The 17,662-nt window shown below is 38.6% G+C and overlaps 1 protein-coding gene across 1 annotated transcript in view; it reads left to right on the top strand.

Moving 5' to 3' along the window:
• LOC119778599 (extracellular matrix protein FRAS1-like) overlaps nucleotides 1–17,662 on the top strand; it is a gene marked incomplete at its 5' end in the record, with an annotated part of 55,982 nt that overhangs the window by 24,982 nt on the left and 13,338 nt on the right. The window contains 7 exons of the mRNA XM_038277919.1: nucleotides 2,170–2,283; nucleotides 5,545–5,695; nucleotides 9,659–9,818; nucleotides 9,916–10,084; nucleotides 10,166–10,412; nucleotides 14,825–15,169; nucleotides 15,298–15,458. Coding sequence (XP_038133847.1) covers nucleotides 2,170–2,283; nucleotides 5,545–5,695; nucleotides 9,659–9,818; nucleotides 9,916–10,084; nucleotides 10,166–10,412; nucleotides 14,825–15,169; nucleotides 15,298–15,458 — 1,347 coding nt within the window. The remainder of the gene's footprint in view (nucleotides 1–2,169; nucleotides 2,284–5,544; nucleotides 5,696–9,658; nucleotides 9,819–9,915; nucleotides 10,085–10,165; nucleotides 10,413–14,824; nucleotides 15,170–15,297; nucleotides 15,459–17,662) is intronic.

The raw sequence follows: 17,662 nt of genomic DNA, 5'->3' as shown, positions 1-17,662 counted from the left end.
TCTGTGTGTTACCTTGGTCACTCAATAAAGTAAGAACCTGAACTTTTGTAAATGAAATTAAATACAGTCACCTCATCATACTGACCATTTAAAAGTTATATATCCAGGTGGTATCATTAGGTCTAGGAGTACTTTCTATAGCTGCATTTGATGCTTCTATCCAAGAAACAGTCACTTTTTATTTTGCTTTGGTATTGACTCCTTATCCTGCATGATGGAAGCGAGAAAGTATGAATTGTTGCTGCAACAGAATCAGTATCAGTCCATCAATAAATGGAAGGCAAGTCAGGCATGTTAAAGAGCCTGTTATCGGATTCGGATGCTTGGAACACGGGGAGGAAAATTGGGGGGAAGGGGTGACAGGTCGGAGTACTAATGGGCAGGCGGAAGAGGACATGAATCAGAGGTTCCTTGCAGCAGCAATCACACTGCAGGATTTTCCCAGAAACTGTCAGACACTGCCCCAATTTTGTTATTCGTGGACTACTTTTTGAAGTGGGAGTGTGATCTGTCACACTGAATGAGCACTAATCACAGATTAAAGCTCACAAATAGACATTTTCTAACAAAAGGGAACATTTTCGATCAGATGGATGATGCATTGAGCCTTGTGTAGTTTATAATGTTACCAAACGCCTTCTTTATGACCCCCCATAGGGAAGAGGCACAACCAAAAAGAAATGGCCAGGGGTGCTTTGTATAGTAGAGACATCATTACTCATTGTTTGGGCTGCAATAGTTCAGCTAGTATCTTTGCTATTGAAAAACAAAGGCCAAAAAACGTGAATTATTGGGACAGAAGTCCTTTCTATCAAATATAGGTTTTACAAAAACAATATTTCTATTAAAGGAATAGTACACCCAAAACATGATCAGCCTTCATTTTCTACTCACCCCCATGCTGAACAACACTCTGGAGTACTTTTGTGATATCTCAAATGCATCTGGAGATCTGGGAGGCTTCTTGCTGTCTGCTGACATTCAAATAATGGAGGTCTACAGTGCCCGAGGCAGAAAGGTCCATAAAAGTCCACAAAAAACGTGTCAATATTCCTCCATACTGCTCGTCCAATGTATTCCAAGTGTCCTGAGTGGGTAGCATCCAGAATTTACTCGAAACGAAGTCATTTAGAATGTTTTTAGAGCATAAACAGTAGTGTATAGTATTTCCTGAAAGCGCGTGCCAGCGCGTTCAGGACGCTACGGAAGCCGGCAGACCAAACCAGATGAAAGTGCGCATTCAGCGTCTGCTCTGCTGATAATGCAAGCGTAGAAAAAGAAATGTGCTGTTTACCTGTGCAAAAAAAGAAACAACGAAAGAAAAATGTCTGAGGACTTCAGTGTTGAGGAAGAGCATGAGTTCTTTGCCGAGCTGAATGCGCACTTTCATCTGGTTTGGTCTGCCGCGGTTTCCGTAGCGTCGTGAACTCGCAGGCGCGAGTGACTTCGTTTCGAGTAAATTCTGGATGCTACCCACTCAGGACACTTGGAATACATTGGACGAGCAGTATGGAGGAATATTGACACGTTTTTTGTGGACTTTTACGGACCTTTCTGTCTCGGGCGCCATAGACCTCCATTATTTGAATGTCAGCAGACAGCAAGAAGCCTCCCAGATCTCCAGATGCATTTGAGATATCAAAAAAGTACTCCAGAGTGTTGTTCAGCATGGGGGTGAGTAGAAAATGAAGGCTAATCATGTTTTGGGTGTACTATTCCTTTAATATCCCTGTCCAGAGAGAATATGCAGCCAAGAATCATTGAACCACTTTCTATGGGTACTTTCTATGGGATAAAAAATATGTTGCTCAAAAAAATAACACTGTCAAAAAGAGAGACGTAGGTCTCCACCCATAATCAATTACATTACTACATAAAGGTGTGAAAGTTCTTCACAGCATAGGAACTGGAGTATATTTGGAAATTATGATTAACCTTCTTTGGGTCCAGATCCAGACCAGATTAACTGCTTTGTAAATCTTTGTCATATAATTAGGATGTCCAAAGGATTATAAAGGTGAAAGTTGAATTTTAATGAAGCAACAGGGGATCATCTCCCTTCCTTTAATGGACCGCCTTGTTGGGATTTCTGCTCCTACACCTGAACTTTAACTGAAAGCATCTGCTTTCCCTGTTTCTAAATCTATTTTTAATCTATGGACTTTCCAGGTTGTAACGGCTGCTCCTCAGAAGTTTAAGATCGACATTCTTCCGGTTGATGATGGAACGCCACGGATCGTCACCAATTTGGGACTGCAGTGGCTGGAATACATGGAAAACAAGGTACAATGCAGGCCGTTCTAAGAATGCAAGTTAGAAAATAAGTTTCTCATTAAACAAATGCATTTTTTTCTCTTTTATTGTCTGTTAGATGTGGAGAAAATGTACTATTCTAAAACTTTAATTCCTCCACTTGCAGGTGTTTTTTTTTTAACATAGTAAAGCAAATTATGCAACATTATGTTGTTTATTTGAACACTGTAGAAATGGCATTTTGTGAAATTATGTGCTCTGCTTGCACTGCTGCTAATTACATCCTCTGTGTTTTATCACTTAAGCAAATTATGAAAGTGTTAAACCTCTGATTCCTCTCAGCGGTTGCAGAGCAGAAAGCAAAGCCTGTTAGCGAATATTTGTGTGGTCATGAGGTGTTTTTTCAGCTGCTGCTCACGCAAACACTTGAGCTTGTTGTCATTCAAGCGTGAAACTTTTATTTAGAGTGTAAATAGTAATTTGCTTAAACTAACCAAATTAAATTTTACTCTTCTCTGGTGGGCTGTTTTTTTTTTTATAAAAGGTGTTGTTCATTAAAGGTAAAGCACAAACTTGCATAAGATTTTTTTCGGCATCGTCCTGCCGAACAGCCTGTTTCTTTATATATATTTCTACAATGCTTTTCACAGTTTGAATGCTTTTAATAAGATATCTGACATAAAATTCACACCAGATGTTGTGCCTAGTAATTCACATAGAAAAGGATGTAAGTTAGTCCAATCGCGTAACGGTACAACAATAGGCCCATAAGCAACATTATCTGGGTGGGCCCTATATGACGCACAACACCCCATTCCCTTACCAACAGTCTAATGAACTATACACAGTTGTTAACATAGTAATTAAAAGTACCACTCTTTGCTTTGCTATTGGTGTCATGTTTAAACGATTCACCATCATGTTGAAATCTGCCATGTCTTGGGGTATAAATGAGGTCCGGTCAGTTAACCTAGTATCAGGTGGGTTTAAGAGGAATTTTTCGCAGCATTACATCTGCAAAGATACGTCCTAGTCCACAATTGCGAAGGGGTCCACAAGGTGTCAGTGACGCAACTTTAACAATTTAAGTTATGGTATTGTTAAAATAAATTATAACACCAGGAGAAATACTGAACAGTCTTACAGAAAAGTTTTACATATTTTGTGTAGAAGCTGTTTTTGGCAATGACAACTTCAGAAACTCTCCTGTTCTAACAACCTTATTATATAAATTGGTTAAGAAATTATTTTAACCCATTGTTCTAACCACATCATGTGTGAATTTTGCAAGCCTTTTTCTTTTTCTTAAGGGAGTTTTCATAGCTGATATGTTTACCCCTGAGTTCAGACCAAACTAGCTGCATCCAGACACCTTGTCCAATCAGTCATGGTTCCAAACAAACTCTAGAGTAGTTCGTTTTTGTTGTAAATATGATTCAACCTTGATCCTATATAGCTATTAGGTAAACACTGCACGGTTGAGCCAAACATCTATTGCCAAGTATGTGTAGCATTATTGGATGCAGTAGAGCAGCGGTCCCCAACCTTTTTTGCACCACGGACCGCTATTGCAAGCTGACATAACCTGAAAACAGGTTTTAGATCATTTGATTACCAGTTTTCTACAAGTTAACAAACTCATGAATTGAAAATAAACAAACTATAGGTGTGAAAACTTTTATTTTCTTTCTCTGAAACCAACTAAATGTTTCCTTGGCTGTTTTGAAATCCAGTCTCACTTCTTTTTTTAGATTAAGTCCAAACTAACCCATACATTTCTCCAGTATCCCTTCAGTTATATGAAGTCTGCCAAGAACAACACCTGACAACCCAATTATACCACCAGCAAAGTTTCCTTTTAGGATGCTGTCTTTGTGATGACACGGAGAAGCTTTATTTTTTCCTATTCTAATGTGTGTTCATCTTTCTCCTCATCATTGGTGTCCTCACCATTTTCTACCATTTCCTTTCTGTAGCAAACTTTAAACAATCACTTTAATCAAATGGATTTTCTTCAGGTGTGGAGTGGACATATCGACTTTTGCTACATTCACACCGGACGTGCTTTGAGCAGCAAAAAAGCGTCTGCTGCTTCATTTTTTAAGCTTGTACACATTAAGGCAGGACGTGCGTGAAATACATCTTTGGTGCTCCAGAATCACGCCCAGTTAAGTGTGCACAGATGATGCTTCTGTGTTCAATGGCAGAGAGTGGCGTTGCTATATTTGCTGTGATATGCTGGTAAAAAGTAATTTTAATGTATTTTTAAGTGAGAAAGACCACTTCAAAACATCTTTATTTAGCTGTCGGAGCTGCTCAGATGTTCACATACTTGCTGTGCGCTGTCACTGGGAATCCCTAGAAGCAGGTGGGGGTTTTCTGCTACTGTTCGTTGTGGCTGGAAGTAGATGTTAGCGTTTTTCAGGTATGTGGTACAAACTGCAGCCACCTGAATAATAAAAGCAAACATACTTTGCTGGCAGGTTTCAACATTTTAAGTTAATTTAAGCGTTAATAAACAGCTTCAGAGGAGTTATTACAGCACTCTGCATCAGCAGCGCTGTTTGTCCACCTGCCGGCTCCCAGATCAGCTTCTGTAATTGGTTGATGTGGTCATCGAGCAGCAAAAGTTCAGTGTTTCAAACTCCAGCAGCTGCTGCTCTCACAGCGCGTCGCGCGTCAGATGCTCAGAAGCTCATGAGGCGCTGCTTCGGCTGCTCAGATGCCTCACGATGCACTGCTTCTGCTGCTGGAGATGCGCTGCAGGACCTTTAGATGCACCTTGATGCGCGCCAACCATAGACTTTGCATGACGAGCTACTTTTGCTAAATCAATCGGATGCGCTGTGAACCTAGAATATAACTTGTTGTTTTCCTGAGAAAAACTTTTTATAGCTCTGAGCAAGTCCTCCTTTGCTCCTGGATAAATCTTTTGACTATTCCATGAAGTCGCTCATCAGAGAGAGTACAAGGAGTATCTGGTTGATAAAGAAATTCTGTATCATGAATGATTATGATGGCTACGTGTTCAGAAATTACACTTCATCCATTGCCTTATGTATGTTTCACAAAAACCTTTTTGAATATCTTTGCCTTTCTCCGTGTGTGTAATACATTGCTGATAATGAAAATTTTTATAGGCCATCAGTTAATAATCTTTTGATTTTGGACAAAGCACTAGCAGGAATACTTTCTAAAAATTCCCCATTAGATACCCATGATTGATGCGCCTCCAATTTGTAACTCATAGCTTCACAAATGTTCCTGATGGAGCCTATTTTATGTTCAAAGGCCACCAATCTCATTACAAAGAAGGAGCTGCTGACGATGGACCCAGACACTGATGACGGACAGCTGTTGTATGAAATCACAGCGGAGCCGAAGCACGGATTCCTGGATAGCAAGCTCAAACCTGGGAACCCCGTCACTACGTTCACACAAGGTAAGAAGTTTGCTCTACATCTTTACTTCTAGCCTCTTCCACTTGGATCTCAATCGACAACAATTAATTCCTCCTATTTTCTCTCAAATCTTTCCTTCAAAAATTGTTCTGTACAAATACGGTCACTGTTTGTATGTTTAAGAAGCTGAAACAATGTCCTCATATTGTCTCTCCAATTATTAATCCAACAATTTAAAATACTTGTATTTTTTGTAAGTTTTTAATGTTTTAATTATAGCAGCAAAATATAATATACTATGTAATATATATTTTGTGTTTTTTAACATTAAAAACACCCATCCAGAGGATACTGAGATTCGATCTTTTTAGACCGTCACTTTCTTAAACAAAATGAGTAGGATATTAATTAACCTCATCATGGTTAGTCCTGACACATCAGGGTTATAATAATAATAATAATAATTGAACTTTATTTATCTCACATTGGAGAAATTTACCTCTGTATTTAACCCATCCCCTTGAGGAGCAGTGGGCTGCCATCGTGGGGCGCCCAGGGAGCAATCATTTGAATTGATTTGGTTCAGTTTCATGTGTTTCTACTGCCCCCTCTGTCCATTCTAATCAATCAGACTTAAATCATAATCTGTTTGTGTTGTATAGTAACATCCTAATACTTTACCATTATGTACTGTGGGATTTGTTGTGTGTAAAGTACAGATCCCAGGATTTTCCCTTCGTTTACCACTCACAGCTTTTTGAGTTGCTCCTCTGCCGTATCTCACCTAAAGGTTCCCTTGTTTATCTAGTTAATTAGCACTTTTGATTCTGCAGGGTTTTCATTTGGAGTCTGTTTTTATCATGTTCACCTTCTGGCTGCTGCTTGGAATCAGTGTCAGGCAGCTTTTGTGAGATGTTGATCCTTCAGGCTGGAGAGGGACTGCAAACAGTCCTTTTAATGTGTTAGGTGTTCAGTTTGGGGTACAGAAATGCAATTTTCCTAATGATAAGAAATATTTAATGAGTAAGTTTTCCCCCCGGACTAAAATAAAATGTTTCCACACTGCTGTATATATTTCTGTGCCTCTGCCTCTTGTTTGGCTTTTGGTTGCCCTGGGCATCTCTATTTGCCTTTACTCAAAGTCTTACATTTTTTCCATCCTCTTCTGGGAGGTATTGGAGAGCGAAAAATCTCAGCTAGTGATGATTTTTCTAATTTGAACTCTAAAGTGATGGAAAACAGCCAGGGGAGGCATAATGTAAAATAATGAATTTAGAGGAAAGGCAATCTTCACAAAGGATTTTGTTTTTAACATGTCATCCTCCTCAAAATGGAGCGTTAAATAACCAAAACCTGCCAATTTCCTTAGAGGAAATGTAATTGCTACTTTTAGAGCTTTTTGGCAAAATTTGACTCACGATTTGAAAATTAGGCAGCAACAATCTTTTCTTTTTCATCATTGGCTTTGTAAAAACCGTAAATACTCAAATCACCACTCAAAGTTAAGATCTTAGTTTTTATTTATAATTTCCTTTTGTTTTTTTCCAAATATACTCTAATTGGCTCTGCTTTATAGTGAAGAATGAAATCCTAAATTTGGCAGTTTCATTTGTTTTCCTGCTGTAAAAGCGACACTGTTATACTTTTCTAGTTAATTCTGATTATTATGTTTATATTTTGCTGATGCATAAGTCTAAACTGAAGCCATTTAGAGGAAAGACCTGATAGTGTTGCCAAATTCACAAAAGTTCACAGCATTGTCACCTCAGTGTCCAGGAATTTTACAAAGCCCTGACAGCAAAATTTACTTGCCCAGAATCTAATAGACAGACAACCAGTGATAATAACACTGTAAATATTGAAATCTAATTCAGTCTATTTTTCTTGAAAAAAAAGAGTATTTTCCCTTCATTTGAGCAAATAAGTAAAAAAAAAATGCCATTGAAATAAGATATTAACATTTAAAATAAGAAAAGACTGACTCCATTCCCTTATTTCAATTTAACAATATTTATTTGCCCTCTTTTAAGGCCAAAATATTCATTACATTGGCAGATCATCTTATTTTCCTGTTAAGATTAAGAAATAATGTACCGATTTTGCTCATGTTTAAATAATTTTTTTGCAGTAAAAATTGTACCAAATTACTCCAATAGGTGGGGTACCAGGGCATCCTTCACAGTCAAACAGCACAGTGGAATTCAAGGGACCTGAACCCCCAACAGGGACCCGTCTTGTCCCCACGGCTGAATTGTAACATCTCCCAGAGCCATAGACCAGGAACCCATATTTTCTATATGAAACACCACATTTGTGTTTTGAAAGGGTGATCTTTTCATTTTTATCTTCAATTTGATCCATTATTCCTGTGCTACAAATTATTTAGTTTTTAGCAAGATAAAAAAACAAACTTCTATTTAGAAGCGTTAGATAACTGAGGTCTTCAACAAGGTGTCCGTGACCCCTAGGGGTCCACGGAGGTACTGCATGTGGGTCGCAAAGGTTTTGGTTGATTTTTCTGACTTTTTTTTTATATTCCCTCTGCAATTTTTTCCATTAATTGAAATGTATTTAAATACTCATCAACATGAATTCAACACACTGTAGTAAACAGATAAATGGAGGCAGAAGATGTCTTTCAGTCATCAATGCTCACATTCAGCGACACACAGGAGCTCTTTCAAGCTGGGCACCGTTTCATTCACAACACCTGTCCCATCAACAAGGAATCAGAATCAGAAATACTTTAATAATCCCAGGGATACTTTTGTTACATTACTCCATTTGTAATAGAGTGACTATAGGACCAGTTTGATATAACACAATTTCATACATTATATATAATTAGGGGGTCTCCGCTCCATCTTGCCTTCATTTTGGGGGTCCTTCACCTGGAAAATGTTGAAGACCCCTGTTTTAAGACATAATTCTAATTTTCAGTGTTTAACATGTTTAATCCACGAAAATTGTCAATTTCAAATTATCTTGCTTAAAAAAACAATTTCACTTGCTTTGAATGCCCTTTTCTGTGGGATTGAGTTTTCTTTCTTGATTTTAAACTATTTTTGCAGCGTAGGTACAACACCACGGTTGACTTTAGCTTGTAATGTGCTTTATGAATAAATAGAAAACGATTATTTTGACACGCTGCCTTCAAAAGGAAGCAGTTCAGGTATCTAAATGTCTTGTACAGGAATGATCTGAAGATATAGGAGATGAATAGATAGAGAGGTCTTGGTTTTATCTGCAGTAATAAGAGCCACTCAGCCTTGGGCTGTTTTGGTAGAAATAAAAAAGTGCTGAACTAGTAGATATCACTACTTTACCAATTTATTTTTAAAGCACCTTAAAAGAGCAACAAGGCCAAACAAACTACTGCACAACTAGAGGACACAATAAGTACATAAAACAGCAAAAGTGAGAAAAGAAGCCAAAAGCACAATGAGGTCCCAAACTGACAGAGTAATTGACCATGGCCTCAAAGCGCAAGGACTTAATAACAGCGAGAGAAGGAGTCTGCCTCATATAATCCCTCATATCTGATGGATGGAGTTCATAAGTCCATCAGGTCACCTGACCTTAGGCAACACTCTAATTACTACAGCAGAAATAGCTGATGAGATATCTTACAAGTAAAGTTTTAAAATGTAATCAGAAGTTACCTAGAAGACAGGGTATGAAGTCCAGAACTAGAAAAATATGGTCTGTTTGATACATTTCTTAGTTTATTGGTCCATCTAGCTTCTAGCCGTTACCCATGGCTATAAGAAAAGGATGACAGCTCAAAATACAAAACCTTAAACACAATCAAAAATGTTTAAATTAAAAGTCCATGTCTGATTTCTCAACCCAAGGGTGATTCAGGATTTCAACCAGATAAAGTCCCCCCCCGAATTCTATGAAACTCATCATCCATTTAAGATTTTGTCTTTAAGGCACTCCCATCAGATGTTCAACTTTAAAATAATCCCAAACTGGAATTTTCCCATCTTTAATCCTTCTAGCTGATATCAACCTGGGTCTGATCCGCTACGTGCTGCATCAGGAAAACATCCAGGAGACCATGGATAACTTCAAATTCCTGGTCAAAGACAGCAAACCAAATGTGGTCAGCGACAACGTCTTTCATATTCAGTGGTCTCTGATCAGCTTTGAGCACAAGAGGTCTGTATCATTAAAGCTTTTTAACAGACCGTGCACCACTTCCATTTTTACACCTTTAAAATAAAAAATAATGTTGCACTACTCCTATTCCCCTCAGTTACAACGTGAGCGAAAAAGGAGGGACTGTAGCTGTCACTGTGAAGCGAACCGGTAACCTCAATCAGTACTCCATCGTCCTCTGTCGCACTGAGCAAGGCAGCGCTGTTTCCACCAGCAGCACTGGGACTCACCCTGGCCAGCAGGACTACGTGGAATATGCTGGACAGGTACCTTTTCCCTAGTAAGCCTACCTGGACATTTTTACATACACCATCTAACAATAAACTCTCATCTTTTTGTTTCCCTAGGTCCAGTTCGACGAGCGCGAGGACTCCAAGGTATGCACCATAGTGATCAACGACGACAAGGTGTTTGAAGGGATCGAGAGCTTCAACGTGGAGCTGAGCATGCCTGTGTATGCGCTGCTGGGTGAAAACACACGCGCTGTGGTCAACATCAATGACACGGAGGACGAGCCGACTCTGCAGTTTGACAAGAAGACGTACCACATCAATGAAAGCACTGGCTTCTTCAGCGCCCCCATCGAGAGGAAAGGTACCAGATCATCAATAGCTACGTTTACATGCGCAAAATTTCCCCGATCCGATCCAAACCTTGGTTGATCGGAAATTCAAAATCTCCGTTTACATGGACACTAAATGAAATGATCCGATCATGACGTGTGTATACATGTACCAAGCGTTGGATCAGATTAAATCTTTTAAGCATGCGCAGAACTTCCTGCCAAACTTGGCAGTTCTGTCTGCGTCTGGTTTTTGGGAGGCCTGACAAACGATGCGCTCGGAGCAGGCGGAAAGAAAAAAGGAGAGGGGAGGAAAAAAGCGCTTGGCAGCGAAATGTCCGAGAGAAAATGTAGAGAATGAGCGATTGAACCGGCGTCGGAGAGCGAGTGGGCAGTGGAGAGAGAAAAGAGGAAGAGGAGGAGGATAAATTCCTGCTTCCTGCAGCTTTAAATGAACTTGAGTGTATAAGTCTGCGTTCCTAGACTCCCCCCGCCATGTTGTTCACAGCGAGAGCGAGAGCGACCGGTGGTTTCCTGTTGTTGACAAGGCGCACACACGCGCAGTGAAGATTATTTTACTCTTTAGATCCGAATGGGTGTTTACATGGACGCCAATCAGAATGGCAATCGGCAAAAACCACCTCTCTCTTTCGGAATTAAATTTATTTCCGATCGGACCGAATCGGATTAGAATCTTCAGTCTGACATGTTTACATGAAACATTTTTGATCTGATCAGGCCTTCAATCCGATTATTTGTGTCCATGTAAACGTAGCTAATGAAACTATTTACACAGTTCTTGTACATTCCTGCTAAATCAGCTGAGCCACCATATTGGAGTTTTTTATTTGTTCTTATTTTTCTGACTGGTCAGAATAGTCTGTCCTGAGTATTTCTTCAAAATGTGTAGGTAGGGATGCACGATATTGGGATTTTGGCCGATATCCGATATGCCGATATTTTAAAACTCATGTAGCCGATAACCGATACCTATACTGATGTTAAAGCTGGACAAAAATAAGTAGTCATTGAAAATAGCAGTTTTGTTATCCATTCCTGACACTTTGAAAAATAATATACTCAAATATATTTTCATATGCTGATATCAAATTGATTTTTAAAAACACGGTATCGATCTATTTTACTTTCAAAATCTCGTGAAATTTCATCGTTCTGTTACAAACTCGTGATATTTTGCAAATTCTTGTGAGATTTTGTTAGTAAAATAGATCGATACCGCGTCAATATATCAACATATTAAAATATGGCAACATTTCGTGAATTTTCGGGGGATTTCGGAGCATAACGATGACATATAGCAATATTTCATTAGTAAAAGAGATTGATATGGTGTTTTTAAATGGCAATATATCAGCATATGAAGATATTGGGATATTTTAATGTATCAATATTTTTTCCCTCGTCTTTAGAAGTTTTTAAGTCTGTGAAAAAGAAGTTTTTGAGGAAGAAGAAGAAATAGTATATATATATATTTTTTTTTTTTATACTTTAGAAACTCAGAAGCTGATCAAATATCGGGTTAAATATCGGTGGGGTGGCCGATGTCCGATATTCAGTTTTAAGGCCGATACAGGCCGATACCGATAGAGGGCCGATTATATCGTGCATCCCTATGTGTAGGTATATTCTGATGTTTACAGATCATATTCTGATCTATGGTGATAGTAGAGGATTAGATACAGAGCTTTAAGAAGGAAGAAAAAGACGAAAAGTTCAGGAAATTGTCCAGAATATAGTGAAGGAACGTATGCAGTATGCAACTTAAAGTAAATAATACCAACCGGTACATCAAAGCGTCAAGCTGCCTATTACTTTCCAAATATTTTAGGCCTTTTAAAATAATGCATGCATAGGAAAGTAGTCTTTTCTTTACAGCAATTGATGTTTACAGAGGCGCCCATTTCCCATGTAGCCCTAAGTCAATTGATGATGGCAAAACTAGTCGACATAAGTGATACATTTGGCTTTAATAATCTAATAATATTCATTAAATCAAAAATGATTTTGTAATATGCCATATTTTTTTAAGTTTTAAATATCCTAACCCATTAAACAACAGTTTTTTTGCTCACCACTGCATGTTTTAGGGTGACTAGATCTAAAAAAAAAAAACAAATATGGGAAAGCTAGGATGCTGCAGCTAGGATGTGGCAGACTGAAGAATAAAATGCTTCTCTACCTGGTTCTCAGGGCCACTTCCCCTGGGGTTAGCGCTACCTTCTATAACTCTAAGCAACTTCTCTGATCTTAGTAAGATCTGTTGTCATGTCTCGTGGTTACTTAATACATATAAGTTATGAAGTGTTATTTAAAAAGTTTGTCCAGAGTGATCTCTTTTCAGGAAAAAGAACCTGAGAGAAAAAACTTCAAGGTGTAAACACAGAGCTTACCTTTAACAGTACTTAAACAAAAATTTTAAAAAGTTCCGTTTTATTCTTCCTTCCCCCGATCCCTGCCTCTATTTATATGTCAAAAGGCAGATAAAATATATATACATGACTTTTGATTGATCCTGGTTCGAATTCTGTAGGAGCCGCCATGGGGCATCTGATTAAAATGCAGGCATGATGAACAGGTCCAGAGTATTTATTGAAGCTGTATCTTGAGTTGTAACATTGAAGTTATAGAAGTTGTGATTTGGTTTATGAACGCACAACGTCCAAACAGCACAAAGGTCCACAGAACACAAGGGGTGCTTTCACCTCTCTGTCTCTCCGTCCACTGGCGTGTGCGCATGCGCCCTCGGACTCGCACCCCAGTTAACTCCACAGGCGTAGTCACGAGGGTTGCACGCCCAGGACGCATGGACAGCCAGCAAGAGGCTACCTGTTCATATAAAAGGTTCCTCGTACTTCACAACAATGACCTATTTGTCCATTTTGGTAATGCAATAAAATATTAATTTAGAGTGTGTTATAATTCTTTATAAATTTAACTTTTAAAACTAACTCCTCCAGGGTTTTAAAATCCAGTAACCTCTTATTTGTACTTAATTGTAAACACATCTTCCTCTTTATATTTTCTTTTCTGTTAAATGTATAGGTATTTATTCTAAATATCTTCCAATTGAGCAACCCTTTGATCCCAAAGTATTACTGAAATTAGTGGACACTTTCAGTGGAGCCTAATGAGTTTTATAGTAAAATATGTTTTTTTTTATTTTTAAAGCCCCATTTCCCAAATGCCCTGGGATAGATGACAGGATGTGAGCACATGGAGAAATTCTGTTTTGAAAAGCAAAACAAACAGGAACACATGGTTTCAACAACATATCAAAACTTTTGATGGGTTCAAAGGGAATCAACACTATCTAACAACACATCAGGGGGTGGTGTTGGTGACCTGTGGACCTCTGCCGCATGTCTTCCCCCTCTGTGTCAACCTTATTTACTGTCAGTAAACCATTAAAACAAAAGCTACTATTGCTAAAAAAAAAAAAATAAAAATAAAAATCTGCACATCATCCAAAGCATATAAATTATTGGTGAACTGACTGATGAAAATTTGGCAGCGCCCCTAAATATGGAGGCCCTTCACACTGTGGTGACCAGCATCCTTCTGTGCTGCAGCGTGTTAGGGAGGCAGTCTAAGGTTATTAGACATTAGAAGGAGACAGAGAAGGAAACGCTAGCTTAGTGCTTTGCTCTTTATAAATGGGCAGGATGAGGGCACCTATGAACAAGCAGTAACGAATGATGGACGATGACAGAAGCCCACCTTACAGCCTTCTGACCAGAACAGCAGCTTTAGCAGCTTATTCTCATTTTACTCCATAACTGAGCAGTTGAACGTTGTTGTTGCTCCCAGGCTGATTTGACTAGGCATAGGCTAATTAAACCACTGCTCAGGGGCCCCAATTTATCAGGGGCCCTTGATTATATGCTTGAATTTTCAGATATATCAGAGATATATGTTTTTTATTTGTCTAATGAAAATGAGAATACTACAAAATCATTTTGAGCTTTCAAAACAGATTAATTAAAAGATTTGAAACAGCTTGAATTGAAAATCTAATATTTAAAGGAACTGGTAAATTAAATTTGAAAGAGTTTGGTGAATTTGATCAGATGGCTGTGTAGTCATACTTCCCTTTTTTTATTTTATGTTTGTTCATGTATGAACTTTTTGGCTCATTTCGAGCTATCAGAGTTTCCTTTTTATATCCTGTTATTCTATATATTCAGCTTTTTAATGACATGAATATTTAGGTTTGTTTTTTCATTCTAAAGGCAGCATTTTATACTTATGTTTCTTATGTTAAAGTACACATTGTATTTTGTGGGACATTTTAATGCAAAAGTTTATTGTAAAACTCAATTGAAAATTATTATCAAATATTGGAAATTTTTTAAATCCACTATTATTTCTTAAAGGTAATGAATCAGAGCTTATGTCTGTACTCTGCCACCTCCCTTTCATTCAGGCGACTCCTCCAGCACCGTGTCTGCTCTCTGCTACACCGTAGCCAAATCTGCTAAGGGCAGCAGCCTCCACGCTCTGGAGTCCGGCTCCGACTACAAGAGCCGTGGAATGAGCAGCGACAGCCGCGTCATCTTTGGCCCCGGCGTCAGCATGTCCACCTGTGACGTGAAGCTCATCGACGACAGCGAGTACGAGCTCTCAGAGGAGTTTGAGCTGGTGCTGTCGGATGCTTCTGACAATGCCCGCTTGGGAGACGTGTCATCAGCCAAGGTTGTTATCGACGGGCCCAACGATGCATCGACTGTGACGCTTGGAAATGCGACCTTTACCTTCAGCGAAGATGCTGGTATGAGCCGCATTCGTACATCCCAATTAATAAATAATCACATAATCTAACACAAAAACCAAAGACAGGAAACAATGTCAATTCATATGGCATGTTTCCCTAACTTTGCTGGGGTTTCTGCTGTCCAGGAACCATAGAGATACCCGTGTTGCGTCAGGGAAGCGACCTAACTTCTGTGACGTCCGTTTGGTGTGCTACCAGACCTTCAGACCCCCCCTCAGCCAGTCCAGGCGTTGATTACATCCCCAGCTCCAAGAAGGTGGAGTTCAAACCTGGAAAAACCGAGGAGGTACCAAGAGAGACGACTCTTTGTATTATTCTTGGTAGTGTCCATGTTGTAGTGATGATTTAATTCTTTATAGGGCACTCAATGAAATACTTTGAAAATCAAAAATTCAGACCAATAGGGTTATTTAAATCCAGGACAAGACCTTATTACCTTTATAATATTAAAAAAATATGGATATTTTGATGGCAAAAATTATGTCAATGTAATAATAAGAAACGCCAACCTGTCCGAACAAAAGTGTTTCTATAAAAAATTCATGAAAACCACTCAAAAACAGATTTTTTTGGTACAACATAACAGTGGCATCAATACTTACATTTTTTTAGTTTATAAACCTAAATATAATTGTTAACTATGCTTATTAGCTTTTCAACTTTTTTTCTTACTTGTTAACTTGTGCTTACAACTTAATTTACAGTAGGTAATAATATATCATTTAAGGGCTCATCTAATTGGTCAAAAGCCAAAATAAGATGTATAGCCATTAACAGTATCTTTGCTGGATGGCTGGAGATCTTGTGCTTCTAGATCTCACTGAGGAGAGGGGGGGGACTCCATGTGTAAGGGGTATGCAGGTGATCAAAAACGGCAACTTGCCCTATAAAGGGTTAACGGGGCATCTTGAAGGGTTTTGATGCATTGCCAAACTGTATCAATACTGTGTTGATACTGTCTCATGGAACACTGACACCTGCTGGACCTTTGAAGACACTACAGGCAGCTTATTTTACAGACTAAACTGAATTGATTTGATGAACTAGTGCAATGATATCATTAAAGGTTATATTGTATTATTTCATATCTATGTTTAAATTGAAAATAGCCTTGTTACTTTTAGATGGAACCAATAAATGATGTAAACATATATAATACAATGAAAAATTACAGGAAAATGTGAATGAGAATGCTTGTGGATTAGATGTCACGATTTGTATGGAGGTTGATTGAGGACCCAAATGCAGAGACCAGGAAGCTGAGATGAAACATGTAGATTTAATGAGTAAATGAGGCAAAATACAAAGAAACAATGACCAGAAAACATCAAGGGAAATGCATGGGAGGGAGCCAGAGATGAGGAAGCAACAAACAACAAGGAAGCAGCACTGAGTGACTGCAGAGGTGGAATATATGAGGGGAACAGAACAAAGGATGGACTAATGAGCTCAATAAGGAGCAGGTAGGAGTGGAACTAACTATAAGGACGCAGAGGGGAAGGAAACAAGCACAAGGAGGCAACAGAGAGTAACCAGACTGCTTGAATATAATGGAAAATAAACCAAAGATCGACTAAATAGAATAATTAATGACTGAAAAATATAAACTACCGTTGCGCCGATCCCATTCTTTGGCCCTGATACCAATATCTGACTGTGCAGTATTGGCCGATACCGATACCATCTGTTTGAAATTGATGTGTTTATATATAGGGAGAACTGCAAACTACTTGGATGTAAAATAATTGCCATCATGGCTTTGTCAAGTTGCTGCCTACCTTTGTGAAGCAGGAAAAAGACAAATACAAAGTGAATCCAGTAGAACTTTTTGTTGCCTACCTGGAATGGGGGACAATAGTTGAATAAACTTGTGGCTCTCAAAATGGTATCGGTGCCCTATTTGTTGGTACTCGCCGATACCACCGTTTTAGTGCTGTATAGGGGCACCGCCCGATACTGGTATCGGTATCAGTGCAACACTACTAAAAACTCAGAGTCCCAAAAGGGGAAAACCATAAAAACTAGGTTTTTAAATCATAATTTTAAAACAATAAGTACAGTAAAAACAGGAAGAAAACTAAGTCCATTTTAAATTAACTTTAATTCAGTTGAGTGATAACTGGGAGGAAAAGTGTGACACAACGAGAAAATTTAAATAAAAAAGCAATGTCTGAAACGTTCTTATTCCTTTTAGGCTGCTCCAAAATTCATGATAATTTTAATGATAAACCGCAAAAGATGGGATATTTTTTTAGCAGATGCATCATGCTGATATGTTGAAACAGATACGTTTTTAAACACAGTTTAGTGAGTCAGTTAGAAACAACTCCAGTATTGGTGACATGACTTTCTTGAAACGACATGCGCACCGATGCAGCCATTTGCTCTATTGACTCGACGCATGCGCCGCCATATCGGTGTTGCTGGACCTATCACATGTAGGCTTGTGGTTAAAATCACAATCATTCATTAAAACAGCAGAAATTGCAA

Source organism: Cyprinodon tularosa, unplaced genomic scaffold, assembly GCF_016077235.1.
Source record: "Cyprinodon tularosa strain WSP-4 unplaced genomic scaffold, ASM1607723v1 ctg1355, whole genome shotgun sequence".
In the NCBI taxonomy this organism is placed as follows: domain Eukaryota; kingdom Metazoa; phylum Chordata; class Actinopteri; order Cyprinodontiformes; family Cyprinodontidae; genus Cyprinodon; species Cyprinodon tularosa.
This window is presented reverse-complemented; position numbering and strand designations above follow the sequence as displayed.